This window comes from Sphaeramia orbicularis, chromosome 18 (assembly GCF_902148855.1).
Source record: "Sphaeramia orbicularis chromosome 18, fSphaOr1.1, whole genome shotgun sequence".
Taxonomy (NCBI): domain Eukaryota; kingdom Metazoa; phylum Chordata; class Actinopteri; order Kurtiformes; family Apogonidae; genus Sphaeramia; species Sphaeramia orbicularis.
The window spans coordinates 476,183-494,551 of record NC_043974.1 but is presented as its reverse complement, the minus strand read 5'-3'; the positions used below and the strand labels follow the sequence as shown (position 1 = coordinate 494,551).

The 18,369-nt window shown below is 38.6% G+C and overlaps 1 protein-coding gene across 2 annotated transcripts in view; it reads right to left on the bottom strand.

Moving 5' to 3' along the window:
* Positions 1-359: 359 nt before the first annotated feature.
* LOC115438139 (sodium/bile acid cotransporter 7-A-like) overlaps positions 360-18,369 on the bottom strand; it is a 28,942-nt gene continuing 10,932 nt past the window's right edge. Inside the window, exons 4-12 of one of the 2 annotated variants that reach the window (XM_030161549.1) lie at positions 16,967-17,042; positions 16,748-16,786; positions 16,591-16,626; positions 14,799-14,882; positions 14,555-14,720; positions 10,911-10,962; positions 9,502-9,575; positions 6,947-7,092; positions 360-867 (exon numbers count right to left, since the gene is read on the bottom strand). In XM_030161549.1, the coding sequence (XP_030017409.1) occupies positions 835-867; positions 6,947-7,092; positions 9,502-9,575; positions 10,911-10,962; positions 14,555-14,720; positions 14,799-14,882; positions 16,591-16,626; positions 16,748-16,786; positions 16,967-17,042 (706 nt within the window). In that variant the 3' untranslated portion in view covers positions 360-834. Of the gene's footprint in view, positions 868-5,800; positions 5,954-6,946; positions 7,093-9,501; positions 9,576-10,910; positions 10,963-14,554; positions 14,721-14,798; positions 14,883-16,590; positions 16,627-16,747; positions 16,787-16,966; positions 17,043-18,369 lie in introns of those variants that run through there. The other variant, XM_030161550.1, reaches the window with a different exon arrangement.

Below are 18,369 nucleotides of genomic sequence, written 5' to 3'. Positions count from 1 at the left end.
AATCCAGAACTATCAGAACCTTGGTTACCAGCTTCAAGTAAAGTAAGGAAAGCCTTTTTTATGGAATACTTGGTGCAGCCCAGCCGGACCCAGACTGGACCCCCCAGCCTGACCCTGAGTGGACCCCCCAACTGGACCCAGACTGGACCCCCCAGACTGGACCCCCCAGCCTGACCCTGAGTGGACCCCCCAACTGGACCCAGACTGGACCCCCCAGACTGGACCCCCAGCCGGACCCAGACTGGACCCCCCAGCCTGAACCAGACTGGACCTCCCAGCCTGACCCAGACTGGACCCCCAGACTGGACCCCCCAGGTCTGTTCAGTTTGAGACCCCTGCTTTAAGACCTTAAAAACATCACAGATAATAATGGGACCGTTTCAGGACTGCCATCCAGAGCAGATCCAGGACTGATCTGGTATCAGGTATGAGGTATCAGGTACAGTCCCATTAGTCTGAATGAAAACACAAATGGAACAGAAGGTCCACATGTGACGGTGAAGGCTCAGAACCAAAGGACATGAACACTCTGGTCCCTGGAACTCTGCTCAACACATTCCTGTTACAGAGGCTGGTTTTTTCTCTTTTGTCAGACTTGTTTAATAAACTATACAAAAAAATACAAAAATAGTTCAGTCTCCTTTAAATAGAAAAGTAGACAAGTTTCTCATGGTCGTAAAAAACAAACAAAAAAACCCCTAAAAAAATCACTGTTCCCTCTGATCCACTGAGGTCTGTATGTTTGGTTGGAATAAGGCACATGAGTGAAGCGTATCCTTCCACCACAGTCCAACTGTTCTGCAGAGGTGGACGACACACAACTGGTCAGACTGGTCAGACTGGCTGCAGAGTGGACAGCTTCACCACCTGGACAGACACAGGACAGGGACAGATGTTAGGGAACCAACTGAATCTGATACAAACATTTTTGCTGCTGCAGAAAAAAAAAAAAAAAAACAATCACTGGAAAATGACTTGAACTGGATCCACTGGTGCTGGAGGACTGGATGAACACAGATGAAATTCACCAGATGGACAGATTGACATTTATGCTGAGGCTGTAAACTGAACTGTACATGAACAGGTGGAACAAAGGCACGAGTTTGTTTAAAGACAATTAACGTGTGCTTTGTCTCATAGTCCTGACAGCGTACTGTGAACCAAGGTTATTATCGTTAACGAAAACTAACGAAATGATGAAAACTAGAATTGTAAAAACATTCTCATTAACGGAAATAAATAAAAACTATAAAAGAACAAACCAGAACTAACTGAAACTGTATTGTGTGTTTACTAAACTAACTAAAACAGATAACAATTCTGGATCAAATTCCCTTGGTTTTGGTCTTTGTCAATGTCAGATTGATGTTCAATGGATTTCTTTGTCTCTCTCAGTTTTCTGTGCTGTCTCCATACGACACTTTTTGCTCCGTCACTTGTGTTCACTTGTGGTTTCCAGTCGTCTTCTGGTCCCCACTCTACCTGTAAACATGGAGACTAAAGCAGCAGAGTCCTGTCTGGGATTGATTTGAATAGGAGCACAGAGAAGAAGAGAAAAGAGACCACTGAACTACAACTGAACTACAACTGAACTACAACTGAACTACAACTGAACTACAACTAAACTACAACTGAACTACAACTAAACTACAACTGAACTACAACTGAACTACAACTGAAATACAACTAAACTACAACTGAACTACAACTGAACTACAACTGAACTACAACTGAAATACAACTGAAATACAACTGAACTACAACTAAACTACAACTGAACTACAACTGAACTACAACTAAACTACAACTGAACTACAACTGAACTACAACTGAACTACAACTGAACTAAACTACAATTGAATTAAAACTAAACTACAACTGAACTACAACTAAACTACAACTAAACTACAACTAAACTACAACTGAACTACAACTAAACTACAACTGAACTACAACTGAACTACAACTGAACTACAACTAAACTACAACTGAACTACAACTAAACTAAAACTGAACTACAACTGAACTACAACTGAACTACAACTGAACTACAACTAAACTACAACTGAACTACAACTAAACTACAACTGAACTACAACTGAACTACAACTAAACTACAACTGAACTACAACTGAACTACACTACAACTGAATTAAAACTAAACTACAACTGAACTACAACTGAACTACAACTAAACTACAACTGAACTACAACTGAACTACAACTAAACTACAACTGAACTACAACTAAACTACAACTGAACTACAACTGAACTACAACTAAACTACAACTAAAACTAAAACTAAACTACAACTAAACTAAAACTAAACTAAAACTAAACTACAACTAAACTAAACTAAAACTAAATTAAAACTAAAACTAAACTACAACTAAACTAAACTAAAACTAAAACTGAACTACAACTAAACTAAAACTACAACTAAACTAGTACTAAACTACAACTACAACTAAACTAAAACTAAACTACAACTAAACTAAAACTAAACTAAACTAAAACTAAACTACAACTAAACTAAACTAAACTAAAACTAAACTACAACTAAACTAAACTAAAACTAAATTAAAACTAAAACTAAACTACAACTAAACTAAACTAAAACTAAACTAAAACTGAACTACAACTAAACTAAAACTACAACTAAACTAAAACTAAACTAAAACTGAACTACAACTAAACTAAAACTACAACTAAACTAAAACTAAACTAGTACTAAACTACAACTACAACTAAACTAAAACTAAACTACAACTAAACTAAAACTAAACTAAACTAAACTAAAACTAAACTACAACTAAACTAAACTAAACTAAACTAAAACTAAACTACAACTAAACTAAAACTAAGCATTCAGAAAAAATGAAAACTAATCAAAACTATCAAACCTGCTCTAAAAATGAATTAAAACAAACTGAATTAGAGAAAAAAAAAGTCCAAACTAAATCAAACTAAACTAGAATGAAAAATCCACAACTATTGGAACCCTGGTGTGAACTGCTGTTTTAAAAATCTGATTGTGGAACTTGCTGTTTCTTTTCTTTCTTTTCATTTATTCCACTGGTCTACAAGTCAAACTCCTCCAGAATAAAAGTAGTGAAATGTGACCATGTGTGAGTCAGTAGTCTCTTTTCCATTGACCTTCAAACTGCACAAATACAACCTGCTCATAAAAATCTACCTGATGGAAAAATAACAATTCCACCAAAAGTCTCATTTTTCCATTCAAAGTTTTTGCGCTGACAACAGGTGGCTCCTCAGGCGCAGCACAAATGGTACATCACACAAAAGTGCACTGGCCTTTTCACATGAGCCCTCCACCCAGTCCCAGACAGATGGGTAACACAACTACTGCAGCTGTTATTATCCTGAACTGTGCTTTAATCCCTCTGCCAGGACCTATTGGGATCACTTTGCTTTGTGTGTTTGTTTGTTAACAAGATAACTCAAAAAGTTACAGACAGATTCTCATGAAATTTTCAGGAAATGCTGATACTGGCACAAGGCACATGGGGGGGGGGGGGCAGATCTGTCTTGGTGGAGGTCTGCGCTCTCTGAGTGCTTTTCTAGTTATGTTTTCTTTCATTATATTTTGTATAACAAAATGATAAATAACTAATAAAAACTAAGTGTCAAAAAAAGAGAACATTTTGTCTCTCATCCAAGAAACTTCTTCAGTAGAACTGTAAGAAAATATCAGTTCTGCAAAATATTGCAATATTTCATTTCACAATACTGTATCGATATTACAAAGTACTGTATGGATATTTTTAGGTATTTATTCAAATGCAGACATTGTGGAGGTTCATTTTACTTTTGTTGTTTTTCTGTTTTGTTTGTATTTTATTTCTTCTTATTTCACACTCTTTTATTCACTAATGTTCGTTCCTTTGTTTTGGTTTGAACTCAAATCCTGTTCTGATGTTAGTTGTGAACTAATAGAATCTGAACATTTGAACAGGATCTGAAACTGGAATGTCTGGAAAACAGAAGTTCAGTTTGAACACAGTTGGAACATTTGCTGATAGAACATTAGATCCTGTTGGGATCAAATAAACATGTGTTTAGGATTTGTGCAGATTTAGGATGGAATTCAATTCTACAAGGAAATAATCATTAAAAAAACAAAAAATAACGGTATCATGATATATCATGATATCTCGGATCATGATCCTAGTTTTGTGATTTATATTGTATCACCAGATTCTTGCCGATACACAGCCCTAGATGAGAGACGAAATGCTTCCGAAAGAGTTAAACCAGTCCAGTTGAACCCAGAAGAACCACCAAGAAGAAGTGCATACCTTCATAAGCAGCAGTCAGATCCACACATGGAGAAGAAAAGCAGCCGTTTGAACATTAAACTCTATTCTTTTGGTTTAGAACTGTGTCCAGTGGAGAAAACAACTACAGCACCTGGAACTGTCATCACTTTATCAGTTTGTTTGACTCTAAAAGTTGTTTCTTAATGGTTCTCATCCCTTCTGGTCACTTTGTGCCACTTTGCTCAAAGGCCCTATGGCATTTGTTTTCCTCACCATGGGACACCGACACACTGACTCACTACTCCCCCTAGTGGTCACATAAAGAACCCATCCAATACATCTGCATCTTTGGCAGGACTTCACAGCTCTTTATTCTAAATACTCTAAAGCAGGGCTCTCAAACATGTGTGTACCCCCCCAAAGGTTCCAGTCCGACTCCTGGAATGAATTTCCAAAGTGTGTAAATTCCACAGTCCAGGCTGTGGAACTCATGTTAGTGTGGGTTCCACATCCAGACCAACCTGATCTACAGTCCAATAAGAACAGCAGAAGAACCCACACAGAAGAACCACTGCAGATTTACCACTGGGTTTGATGGAACAAATAATATGACATTATGTCTGTAAAGAATGACAACTGCAAATGTTTGTCTTTGTTTTAGTGCAAAAAAAACATTAAATTGTGAAACTCTTTCCATTTCCAAACTCTCCTGTACCAATAAAATGTGACTAACCTGAACAAATGTGTCCAACCTGAAATGTCTGTATTAAATTCAGTCCAGTTTGAACTCTTTTCTTCCTGTTCCTCAGTGTTTAGTGTCTTTGGAGATCTGATCCAGAATGCACATGGACTAATGAGAAGTGGAGGAAGAAGACTGAGAAAATTACACTGATTTATCTGAAGAAATGTCAGTTTTTTCAGGTTATTCACATCTGGTTTTATTTGAATAGTTTATAAAAATAAGCATTTTCATAATTTAATGGTGTTTTTTTGCACTCAAACAGACATAAATTGTCAGTTGTCGTTATTTATCGGTTCTTCTGTTCTTATTTGACTGGTTGAGTCCACTGCAGATCAAATCAGACTGAATGTAGAACCTGAAGAACAGGAGTTCGAGAATCCTGGTTTAATCATAATTTTAGGGTCATTTTTTTAAATATTTGAAAGTAAAAATGAGAGTTTCATAAGCTCTTCTCTGATAATTCTCCATTTTATTTGTCTTATCCAAGCAGTCACATGACCTTGAGGTGCTTTAAACATAAGGATCATAGCAGATTTAAAAGTTTAAATAACAAACACAACAACTTTAAGGATTTATGAGATTTGTTGATTGACAGAAGCAGATTTCCTTCATCATGACCACAGTCGCTGCACTAATACCCACCACTGTCATCCAGAATGCAACAGGCAATCAGCAGGTGTTTTCTATGTGCTTCTCTGACAGCAGGGGGAGCTGTTCCAACAACAAAGACTGACTTCCACAGATCAGTTCATGCAGATTAAACCGTTTGGACCCACTCCCTCGTGATGACACCAGATCAGAACGGCAAGAAGGATTGGATTACATTAATAATTAGATGAGATGTCGATTAGCTCCATATGTGTTAGTTTTCTACTCACTGAGGGAAGGACGCCACGCTGAAAGGCAGAACTACCTCAACAACAGACTAGACTGGAGGAGAGGAAACAAGGGGAGGAGGTTAGTGTGGAGGAGGAGCCCACTGCCATACAGGGAACAGGGGGATTATGGGTAGAATGGAGCAGCAGACCACTGTCACACAGAGAACACTAGGGATGTAAGAGAATATCACTTCTGCAATATATCACCATATTTCATTTCACAATACTGTATCGATATTAAAAAATACTGTAGCCATATTTTTAGGTATTTATTCAAATGCAGATATTGCGGAGGTTCTTTTTTTTGTTTGTTTGTTTGTTTATATTTTATTTATTTTTTCTTTTTTTTCCCAGAATATTTTATTGGAAATATACAATACAAAAGTTTTATAAGAATTACAAAAATACAATTTACCATTTCCATTTTGCATATATACAAAGTCAGGGAAAGAAAGAAGAAAAAAAACAACAAAAGGAACAAAAAACAAATGCAAAAACCCCAAAACACCCTAAAACAACCCCCCACCCACATCACACCTCAGCTCATCATGGCTTTTATATTTAATTTATTCTTCTTTCACACTCTTTTATTCAATAATGTTGGTTCCTTTGTTGGGATTGAACTCCAATCCTGTTCTGATGTTAGTTGTGAACTAATAGAATCTGAACATTTGAACAGGATCTGAAACTGGAATGTGTGGAAAACAGAATTTCAGTTTGAACACAGTTGGAACATTTGGTGATAGAACATTAGATCCTGTTGGGATCAAATACAAATGTGTTTAGGATTTGGGCAGATTTAGGATGGAATTCAATTCTTCACGGAAATAATCATTAAAAAAAAGAAACAAACAAAAAAATTGCCTTTTTAACGGTATCATTATATATCGTGATATATCGTATCGTGTTCCTAGTACTGTGGTTTGTATTGTATCACCAGATTTTTGCCGATACACAGCCCTATAGAAGAGGGGGTTTATGGGTAGTATGGAGCTGCAGACCAGTTTAATCCTGTGCTGTAGTGCACATGCAGGGGTGCTGTTACCTTCTGTCGGCTGGTCATCCAGCTGCGTATGGTGGGCACCAGGACGGAGCCCAGCAGGATCTGAGCAGGATGGTAGATCAGCAGAGGAACCGAGATCAGAGACAGGTGCTCATAACCCGCAAACACGATCTTCAACATAGGGATACCTGGAAAAAAGCACAGCCAACACAAATGATAGTAATGCATTAGATTTTAAATAGTGCTTTTCTAGACACCCAAAGCGCTTTACATTATTCGTCTATTCTTCATTTGCTCTCACATTGTCCCTCTGGTGGTGGTAAACTACATCTGTAGCCACAGTTGTCCTGGGGCAGACTGACAGAATGAAGGCTCTGTTCACACTGTAGGTAAATGTGGCCCAAATCTGATTTATTCATCCACATGTGACCTGTATCAGATCTGTTAAAGACAGTTTGAACAGCACTAATCCATTTTTTTTCAAATCCGACCCAGGCCAATCTCATATGTGGTCCTAAATCTGATGCATATCTGACATTTTGCAATGCAGCTTCAGTCTGAACAGCCAGGTCACATTTATCAGACCTTTACGTCATTGAAATGCAACAAACGCCACAATTCTGTGTCCCTGGAGGAGGAGTGGCGGGAAAAATATATTTCCTTCTGTAAACACAGTGTGTGTCTGTGTGGTCAAGTATTACTTCAGGGTCACATTCAGTTCAGACTCAAAACTGATAAAAGTCGCATTTTATGTGCAATATGAACGAGCACACAAAAACACTGGATTTCACCAAAAATCGGAGTTGTGCGTTAAAACCTGCTGTGCCAGTGTAGCCAAAGATTCTATTTGAATTCTTTACTGGGAGGTTGGATTCCTGACACATCTGTGGAAGAAACAGGCAACAAAGGAAAGCATCTGCAATTTATATCTAGTAAGCACGTAACAAAGTGACATATCCATGCCTCTGTGCTCTGATGTGTATTATTAAAGCCAAGAGGCCTCTGTGTGTGTATGTGTGTGTGTCTCAGGAATCACACAAAATATGGAAAGAGCTGACTGCTGCAGTTTGGTAAACTTATGTGTTTTTGGTCAAGGAAGACAGTCGTGAAAATGGAAAGTTCGTAGGACCAATATTTTGAAGATATTAGTAATTTAGGAATACTATAGCCTTACAATTACGTTCCTTTACCCAGAATGCTTTGGCGGTGACTGCTGGACAAATGTGGTACTGCATGCACAAATACACACCAGTACAAAAAACGACCACATCTAGAACCTGTGGATCCCCACGGGTCAGTGCATTAGTGTGAAATAAATGTGGATGTGTGTACGAGCTGACACCGTTTGTCAGTGTAGAGCTGTACTCTGTGATTGACAGATAAGTGGTAATATAAAACACTAGTAAGTTTTAACTCAATTCACACCATGGCGTACCCTCAGTTGTAGGAATTTTTATGTTATTAATGATGATGCTCTGAGATGAGGTTCCCTGATCATAATGAAGGATTGTTGAGGACAGGGACTGAGACGAGCCTTTTCAACACCGCTGCATTAGTGTGTGGTCTAAATGTTTCCATCATATATCTTCATATCTTCAGTGTAATTTTTGCTTTTCACAAATTCATCCCCAGGGCCGGACTGGACCCTTTGGTGGGCCAGATTTAGCCCCCGGGACATATGTTTGACACCTGTGGCCTACAGTTGTCACATTTTCAAAGGATTTTTTTAATGCTAGGCCCATAACAAGTTGAAGGCCAGCTGTTCAGAGAACACCTCCTGTCCTCACACTGGCAAACATTCCATTTGAAATGTGCTATTATGTTTATTCTGCTGTTTTACTTGGTATTTTTGTTTCACTGTTTAAATTATACAGCTGTTTTTATGTCTTCTTAATCTATTCTTGTATTTTAGTCTATCATTTTCATTTTTTATTCGTCTGTACGACACTGCTTTAATTGTACCGCTGCTTTATGTCTTTAATCTATTCTTGTATTTTATTCTTTTATTTTGTTTCCCCCTGTAAGTCGCTTTGGGAAAAATCGTCAGCCAAAAAGTAAATGTAAATGGAATAAGTTCTTATGTTATAAGCGTTATTGCATTTAAAATGGCCAAAATTATTATTATTGGAAGGTATAACGTAACTGGCTGCTACATGCCTTTGGAGAAGATTGTGATTAAAAAAATAAGAGTATAAATATGTAAGAGTGTAGCTCTGTAAGCAGCTAGAGGGAGGGACTCTGATACACCACAGCTGAAACTCACTCGCATTAAAAAAAAAAAAAAAAAAAAATACAAAAAAAAATAAATAAATAAATAAAGATATAAGAAAAAACAAAAAGAAATAAAGAAAAAAGAAAAATTTAAAAATAAAATTTAAAAAAAATTAAAAATGAAAAGAAAGAAAGAAAGAAAGAAAATAATTAAAAAACAAAAAAAACAAAAAAACATTCACTTACATTTGGTCATGTCACTGTCCAGTCCTGCCTGTCACAGTAAAACTCCAACACTGCAGTCATTAACACAGGTGTGGGACATATGCCAGTGTGTGTTTTATTTTTTACTTACCAGTGTATTTTTTATTTTTTTTTTAACTTACCCAGAGTGAGAGACTTGTGTGTGGAGCAGAACACAACAGCCACAGTGTCTGCTGGGCTGAATCCTGAACCAGACCTGCAGAGAATTTATACAATGATTTTCACCTGAACAGAAGAACCACAGGCTGTGGATCTGAGACAAGTCCAAGAATCAGTGAGTAGATACGAGGGTCTGTCCATCACACTGGGTTTATTTTACTATCTGACACTTTTCCAGCTTTTTAGACCCAATAATAAAAGAGAAATTTGGACATATTTACCCCAGGATGGACCTAATGATGACCTCAGAGTATGCAAAACAAATTAGACTATCGCTCTGATCCATCCCATAATTGATGAATTTATAATCAAATATTGGGGCCAAAAATAGGACCCAAACTGGGACGGTTAAATCTCCCTAGGTGTCAGTGCATTAGATGTGTAAACGTGTGTAAATGCTCTTCTATAGACTCTAAATACAGACACTGTGTTCAATGTGTGGATCTTAGTGGTTTTTTAATCCACACGTGTAGGTTTTTTATAAATCTCAGTCTCATTCCAGGTTTTGTGCGTAACCCATCGCGTCCACTCGCGCTACATGCGGAACCTGCCCATTTAAACACATATAAATCGTGAGTGATTTTGCAACAGTGACCATCTTTGTCAAACACTCTGCCTTGAATATTTACTTTGATTCCCAAAATGGACATGTGAGAGAATAAAAAGATATTTGGAAAAAATAGTAGCGCGTAATTTTCGTGTCCTTTTTACTGTTACATGCAGATTTTTGTGTGCGTGTGTCAAATAAAAATGTGTTCTATCTGAAAAATAGTTTCTCTTTAATCTCAGTAAATACTTATATTTAAAATAGAGCCAAAGTGCTTCCAAACTTGTTTCTTAACATTAGTCTACATGTGGTTTGAGTTTTTAGGCCCTCTGTCCTGTTTTTAGAACCAGTTTCATAGAAACACCCTTGGACATTAACCCAACATGGGATGAAAGCAGGAAAATTCAACACAAGCAGCAAGAAAAAGGATCATTTACTGATTAAATCTGATCTTTAACCTCCTCAGACCCGGGAAATGTCAGCAAAGTACCAGCTGTTCTTGTTTTTTATTCAATCAGTGCCTATATTGGAAACATCCTGATGCAACAGTTTTTTCAGATACAGTTTTTAACATTTTTATGGAATGTCCTCTGTGGTGGACAGTTTTCTTTTCTTTTTTTTTGTATAAAGTTGTGAATGTGGACAGAAAACCCAGAGCTGGGTCTGAGGAGGTTAACTGAAGCAACTGATGATGTTTTTTACAATACACACAGAAAACACAAAGCTAAAAATGTGTGTGTACACCAGGTCTTTTCCAAATAATCCTTCTAAATAAAGAGTGTTTTTAAAAGGTCAAAAAGTTGAATGGAGGACAGTAAACGTTACCTGGTAGAAAAGGCAAAGGTGAGCAGCATGAAGCTGAGCTGGATGGAGAAAACTGCAGAGAGCAAAGAAACAAAGACAAGATTTACACTAACATGTAGAAGGATCTAATCTAACACTGTGTTCCCACTGCAGAGCAGACGATGCACTGAAGAACTGGAACAGTTAAACAACCTGTCACAGCAAACTAAACACTGAGAACAACGGAAAGTCCCTAAATCAGTCTTAAAAAGTCACTAGACAGCTGTTTCTGTCCAGTACTGTACACCAGTCTGAGGCAGAACTTTAACTGTGCAGTTTTCACAGGGTTCTGCCATGTTTCCACTACATGGAACCAGCTCAACTCCACTCTGGTACCAGGTCCTATTCCAGACCAGTTCCACTCTGGTACCAGGTCCTATTCCAGACCAGTTCCACTCTGGTACCAGGTCCTATTCCAGACCAGTTCCACTCCGGTACCAGGTCCTATTCCAGACCAGTTCCACTCTGGTACCAGGTCCTATTCCAGACCAGTTCCACTCTGGTACCAGGTCCTATTCCGGACCAGTTCCATTACAGGATACTACCCACTTTAAAGTACCTGGTCGTCATAGCAACGCAGGGTGTTACTTCCGTTTCGTCTGCTCAGAGTTGCTGATAAACTCCCTCGTTGCGTGTTGTCCTGTTAAGCTCATGCTGAATTTTTTCGTCATCCACCACGGACAGAACCGTCTGCATGTCCTGGACCAACCACATGTGCAGTTCTGTGGGCTGTCATCAGGTGGATTAAACTACTGATATATTTACTGTCAACTTCCACATCTGTTTTTAAAATGGCAGGTCACTCATTGAAAATGCAATGATGCAGAAACAACTGTCTGACCAATCAGTGTCTGCAGTGTTTATGCCTCACATTTTAGTATCTGTTCCCTCGTCTTAGAACCTCGGCTATTCCAAAACAATGTTGTCTCTGTTCCAAATGTGGTGTCTGATTTTTTATTTTTATTTTATTTAACTGTTATTTACCCAGGCAAGTAATTAAGAACAGATTCTTATTGGAATAATCTCATTCCAAACCTGAAATGGAAGAAAATCTGGTGTCTACCCTCTAAATATTTAATTATAAACAAGATAAAAGAAGTTTCGCTTTAATTAATTCATCGTTTCTATCCTTGTAAACTGTTCCTACACAGATATAAAAGGACATCAGTGTGGATCGCTCCTTTAATAATGAATCTGAAGTAAATGCAGATCATCTGTTTTGGTTCTGTCCTTTCTCAAATGTTTTCTGGAAAGATGTCTGTTTTTATATTTGTCAAAATATTGTTTCTGATTTTTGTCTTACTTATTCAAAAATGTTGTTTGGTATTTTCTCATATCCTGATAACAAATCAGATCAAGATTATATCATCAATCTCATTCTATTTTTAGTAAAATACCACATTCATAAATCCAAATTCTCCAATCTCAAACCTTCCTTTTTTAATTTTTAAAACTGAGATTACTCAGTATATTTCAAATATTCAGTATTCTAAAAACAGGAAAACTATCAAAACCACGGATTTATGGAACAGTTTGGAACTTTGTGTCATATGATCTATTGTTTTGTTTGTATGTTTTGTCCCCTGGCTAATGTTCTGTTCTGTTCATGTTATTATATTAATAGTGTATTGTACTTTTTATGTCTTTTTTGTACTTGGTATAACACTAAATAAGTAAATATGTTGGAAAAAAAAAAGTCTTGGAACCCCAGCAGAGTAGATACCAGAAAACTAGTAGATAATAGCCCCCCCAAAAAAGTTCAGCAACATCCATCAATGTTTGACCCCCCCACACACACACACACACTGCAAAGTATGAAGGGCCTGTCAAAAAATGTAAAAAAAAAAACACCAAAAAAATGCTGTTTTTAAATGCATTACCCATGCTTAATGGACACTAAATGGATACTGATGTGCCTAAAGTACAGACATCCACACTGTGTCACATGTGGGACCTGACTGAGTCTACTGTGGTACTGAGTCTGTTTGATACAGAAGTACCAACAGAAACCAAAGCAGCCATGGAAACACGACTGCAGCACAGAGAAAAGACCCAGTGGTGCAGAGGACAGACCTGGAACCACACACAGATGGACCTGGGTTCAATTCAACACCAGGACATGGGGGTGGGGCCTTTCTGTGTGCAGTTTCCATGTTCTCCTCGTGTCTCTGTGGGTTCTCTGGTCCTCTGGCTCCTCCCACCATCCAAACTCATGCTCTGATAGGTTCATGGGTTCATCTAAATCCCCAGTAGGTGTGAATGTGACAGTGTGTTTGTCTGTATACGTTCAGTCTGGGATGAACTGGTCACATGTCCAGGGTGAACCCCGCCTTCACCCCTCTGTTGCTGGGATAGGCTCCGCCCCCGTGACCCTAGTGAGGATAAAGTGGGTTCAGAAAATGAATGAATGAGTGAATGAATGTGTGGGAGCTGTCTGTGTTATCGCTGCTGCAGACAGGTGTTCAGGACATCCCAGAGGATGCCAGTGCATCCATGGATGGAGCCCACAGAGGGGACATGGTTCCACAGAGGGGACATGGTTCCACAGAGGGGACATGGTTCCACAGAGGGGACATGGTTTCCACAGAGGGGACATGGTTTCCACAGAGGGGACATGGTTCCACAGAGGGGACATGGTTCCACAGAGGGGACATGGTTTCCACAGAGGGGACATGGTTCCACAGAGGGGACATGGTTCCACAGAGGGAACATGGTTCCACAGAGGGGACATGGTTTCCACAGAGGGGACATGGTTCCACAGAGGGAACATGGTTCCACAGAGGGGACATGGTTTCCACAGAGGGGACATGGTTCCACAGAGGGGACATGGTTCCACAGAGGGAACATGGTTCCACAGAGGGGACATGGTTTCCACAGAGGGGACATGGTTCCACAGAGGGAACATGGTTCCACAGAGGGGACATGGTTCCACAGAGGGAACATGGTTCCACAGAGGGAACATGGTTCCACAGAATCAAACTACCAGAGTTTAACAGAATGAAATGGAACAGAAACTACAGAGCCAGTAATATGTGAATAAAGTGTGAAGTGCACAGGTATAAAAGTCTGTCCAGGTGATCAGAACCATGTCCTCATTAAAGTCTTCCTCAGATCTTGTATTTATTCTTATTACTTCAGTGTTCAGCTCTATTTGTCTTTAACTCAAACCTGTATTTTGTTGAAAAGGGAGTTTAGAAAATAGACATTGTGTTCAACTAGATTTACTGTTCTGAACTTCTGTCTATTTCCAGTTTTTAGCCTATAATTGAGTTATTTGATCTTAAAATCCCCTTATTTTCACTTCTATATCAGCTGATACAATAACCTGTGAAATTGACATTACAGGGACGCTGCAAAATACCAGAAAAAGACATTTGTGGACACTTCAGACCTCATTATATGTGATTTTCTGGATTAAAATCAGCGTTTTTGGCATTTTTTGATGGGCCCTTCATACTTTGCAGTGGGGGGGGGTCAACGTTGACGGATTTTGCAGAATTTTTTTTTTTTGGGGGGGGGGGCTATTATCATGTTGGAGATTAACTGGTTTAAATAACACCGTGATCTGAAGAGAAAAGTGATTTTTGAGACGCCCTCATGCATGATTCCACACAGCTGGTACTGACTGATGAATACGATGAGCAGCAGGCTGGTGGGGTCCAGCTCTATGTGGGGGTTACTGAAGGTGTCGCAGAAGGTGGTGTAGATGATCATCAGGAGGACGGCGCTGCTGACGGCGCTGAACGGAGGCTTCCGCCGCTCCAGAAACTCCCTGAGGAAACTGCGACACACCTGTTCATGACAAACACACACCGGTGACTCCACAGCATTCATAGTTTTAGTGTGACAGAAGAGGAGCTCATCACCTACCTGACCCAGGATCAGAGGAACCACCACAGTCATGAAGAGCTGAGAGAAGATGGAGGAGAAGGGAACAGAGGAGGAAGAGCCCAGCTACAAGAACAGGAAACGAAGAAGGGCATGACAACACTGACACCAAGTTTATTATCATGAATGAAAACGAATGAAATGACCAAAACTAGAAGTGTAAAAACAGTTTCATTCACTGACAAAAATAAATAAATAAAAACTAGAATTAAAAGAAAAAAACCATAACTAACTGAAACTGTATTGTGTGTTTATAAAACTAACTAAAACAGAGAAAAATTATGGATCAAATTCCCTTCATTTTCGTCTTTGTCAACGTTGGATCGATATGAAATTGATTTATTTTGCTCTAGCAATTTTCTGTGCTGTCACCATACGATGCTTTTTGGTCCGTCACTTGTGTTCACTTGTGGTTTCCAGTCGTCAGGTTAGAGCACCACCAACATGTAACCATTTCTTCCTCGTGCCAGTATCAACATTTCCTGAAAATTTCATGAAAATCCATCCATTTCATTTTGAGTTATCTTGCTAACAAACAAACAAACAATCAAACTCTGGCAACAACATAACCTCTTTAACAAACTAACAAACAAACAAACCCTGACAAAACATAACCTGTTTAACAAACAAACAAACAAACAAACTCTGGCAACAACATAACCTATTTAACAAACTAACAAACAAACCCTGGCAAAAACATAACCTGTTTAACAAACAAACAAACCCTGACAAAACATAACCTGTTTAACAAACAAACAAACAAAACAAACAAACAAAACAAACAAACCCTGGCAAAAACATTACCTGTTTAACAAACAAACAAACAAACAAACAAACAAACAAACCCTGGCAACAACATAACTTCCTTTGCAGAGGTAACAAATAAAAACTATCAAACCTGCTCTAAAAACTAATTAAAATGACCTGAATTAGAAAAAAAGTCCAAACTAAATAAAAGTAAACTGATGAAAAATCCAAACCCACTGTACTCTTGGTGGACATCCACATATGAACAGAGCTGTGCGGTGGAAGACGCTCCTTCAGGTATGTTCACTTCCACAGGTCACATTCACACTCATGTTCCACACAGAGAAGGTTTATCCACACAGATGGTGAGCAGCTGTCTGACCACAGCTCCTGTAGTCCAACTGCAGATTTAAAGACATTCACTGACATTCGTTTGACCTTTCAAAGTCACTCAAGGTCAAAGGTCATGGCACCAAATGAAAGTCCATGTGTGACCTCCTATCTATGCAGTCATAATTATATCAAAGATGTTCCACAACAAATATCAAGTCATTCTGACTGACAGTTTCAGAGAAAGGCAGACGGACAACGGACAGACGACAACTGACCTGACGGCCTCCAGGTCCAGACTAAAAAAAACTACCACTCCCATGGTGCATTTCACTGAGTACCATCCAATCCCAGAGCTTATACAGTGCATATGAATGTATGTAACGCAGTGTCTGGAGGTCCCTACAGGTCCAGTTCACACCTGTGCTCCAGGATACTCATGGGTAATGTAGTCTTTTGAAGCAGGTGACATGTTCATATAACAGAAAATATGTTCTCATGTGCTGAAGTGACAAAAGTGAAAACTTTGACCTACAGGGCCATTTTTAACTCCACAGTGGGTTTACAGGTTTGTTTTATTTTTATTGTTGACATAAAAAATGCATCTGGAAAACTCTTTTAGCAAATTGACTCTTACCCAGTGATGTGCAGATGAACAGTATGTGTTTGTGTTCAGTGTAAATGTGTTTGAACTCACAAACAGAAGCAGCAGCACTGGAGTCACTATGATCCCCTGGAAAAACCAAACACAGTCACACTGACAGTTTACATCTAATTTAATTCATGAAGCTGAGTCCTTCTGTGTGCACGAAAACTGAAACTGGTCCTCACAAAGATACAAACACACAACTTACCAAGAAACTTCCAAAAGCGGAGTTGAAGATGGCAGCAGCCTACACACACACACACACACACACACACACACACACACACACACACACACACACATCAATGCACAGGTTAGTACTTCTCAGTTTAACACCATTTGTCAAACACTGGAAGATTTCATAAAGAGTGTGTGTATATGTGTATGTGTGTATATGTGTGTGTGTGTGTGTGTGTGTGTGTGTTACCTCGTTGCCTCCTACAGCCTTGGTCAGAATCACAGCAGAGGACACTGGAGGGGGCATACAGCTGACAGTCTGTAACCTAGGCAACCACACAACCAGGAAGACGATGAGGGAATGAAAAAGAGGACCACCAAATAAATCACCATCATCATCACGTTTATCTACATCACAGGCGTCAAACATGCATCCCAGGAGCCAAATCTGCCCCCCCCCAAAAGGTTCCATTGCGGCCCTGCAGGATGAAAGGTCATAACTGAACCTGAACAGTCCAGGTTGAACTAATCCTGTTGGTTCAGGTTCCACATACAGACACATGTGATCTACAGTCAGAAGAACAACACAATAAACCAGAAAGAATGACAAACACACATTTACTGTGAACAATTATGTGGAACAAATTTAAATGAAAAAAAATAAGATTACACTGAAAATATTTATATTTACAAAACTATTCTTGCACAATAAAATGCAAATAAATCCATAAATAAAAGCACAGATGAACAACCTGAACTGTGCAGTTTGAACAATATTCTGTCTGTTCCTAAATGTTTGGTGCATTTATGGATCCACTGGGATCTGCAGTTGTGTTCAGAATAACAGATGGAATATTGGAGAAACTGTTCACATTTTAGTTCAAACTCCAACATTTGAACAATATTCTGCCTGTTATTAAATGTTTATGAAACACTGTGTGTAAATGGACATGTAGAAATAAGAAGTCCAGGCAGAAGAGTGTTCAAATTGCACTAATTTTTCAAATGAAATTCCTGTTTTTTCAGGTTATTCACATCTTTTTTGTAAAATGTAAATATTTTCATAATTTAATTGGGGGTTTTTGTACTAAAACAAAAAGAAAAACTTGGATTTGTCATTATTTATAGGTTATTCAGTCATTATTTTACTGGTTCAGTCCACTGCAGATCAAACTGGGCTGAATATGGAACTGAACCAAAATGAGTTTGACAGAACTGAACTACATGTTGAGGAACTTTAATCCTTTAGAACCTTTGTACATCAGCATTAATGGTGGGAATTCCTGCTTTTTCAGTGTAAAACTCTGCATTGTGAAGCGATCCAATGAACCAAAACACAATGGGAATCAAACTGCCCTTTTGGCTTCATTTACACAAAACCCAACGTTCCAACAGCAGACTGTATGGACAGCCTTTTAAACTGTGTGTTGACATTTCACTGGTACAGAACAGTCACTGAAAGGCTGCTCTACACCTACACTGATCAATATAACATTATCTGAAGCCAAAATCAACTTTCTTGATCATTTTTGTTGTGTAAAAAGATTTTGAAAGTACCGTCTACATTTTTTTTTTTAAACAGAATGTGTCTTGGAATTACCTAAAAAAATTTTTTTTAATTTCAGACCATCAGATTTATGTGGAGTTCACCAC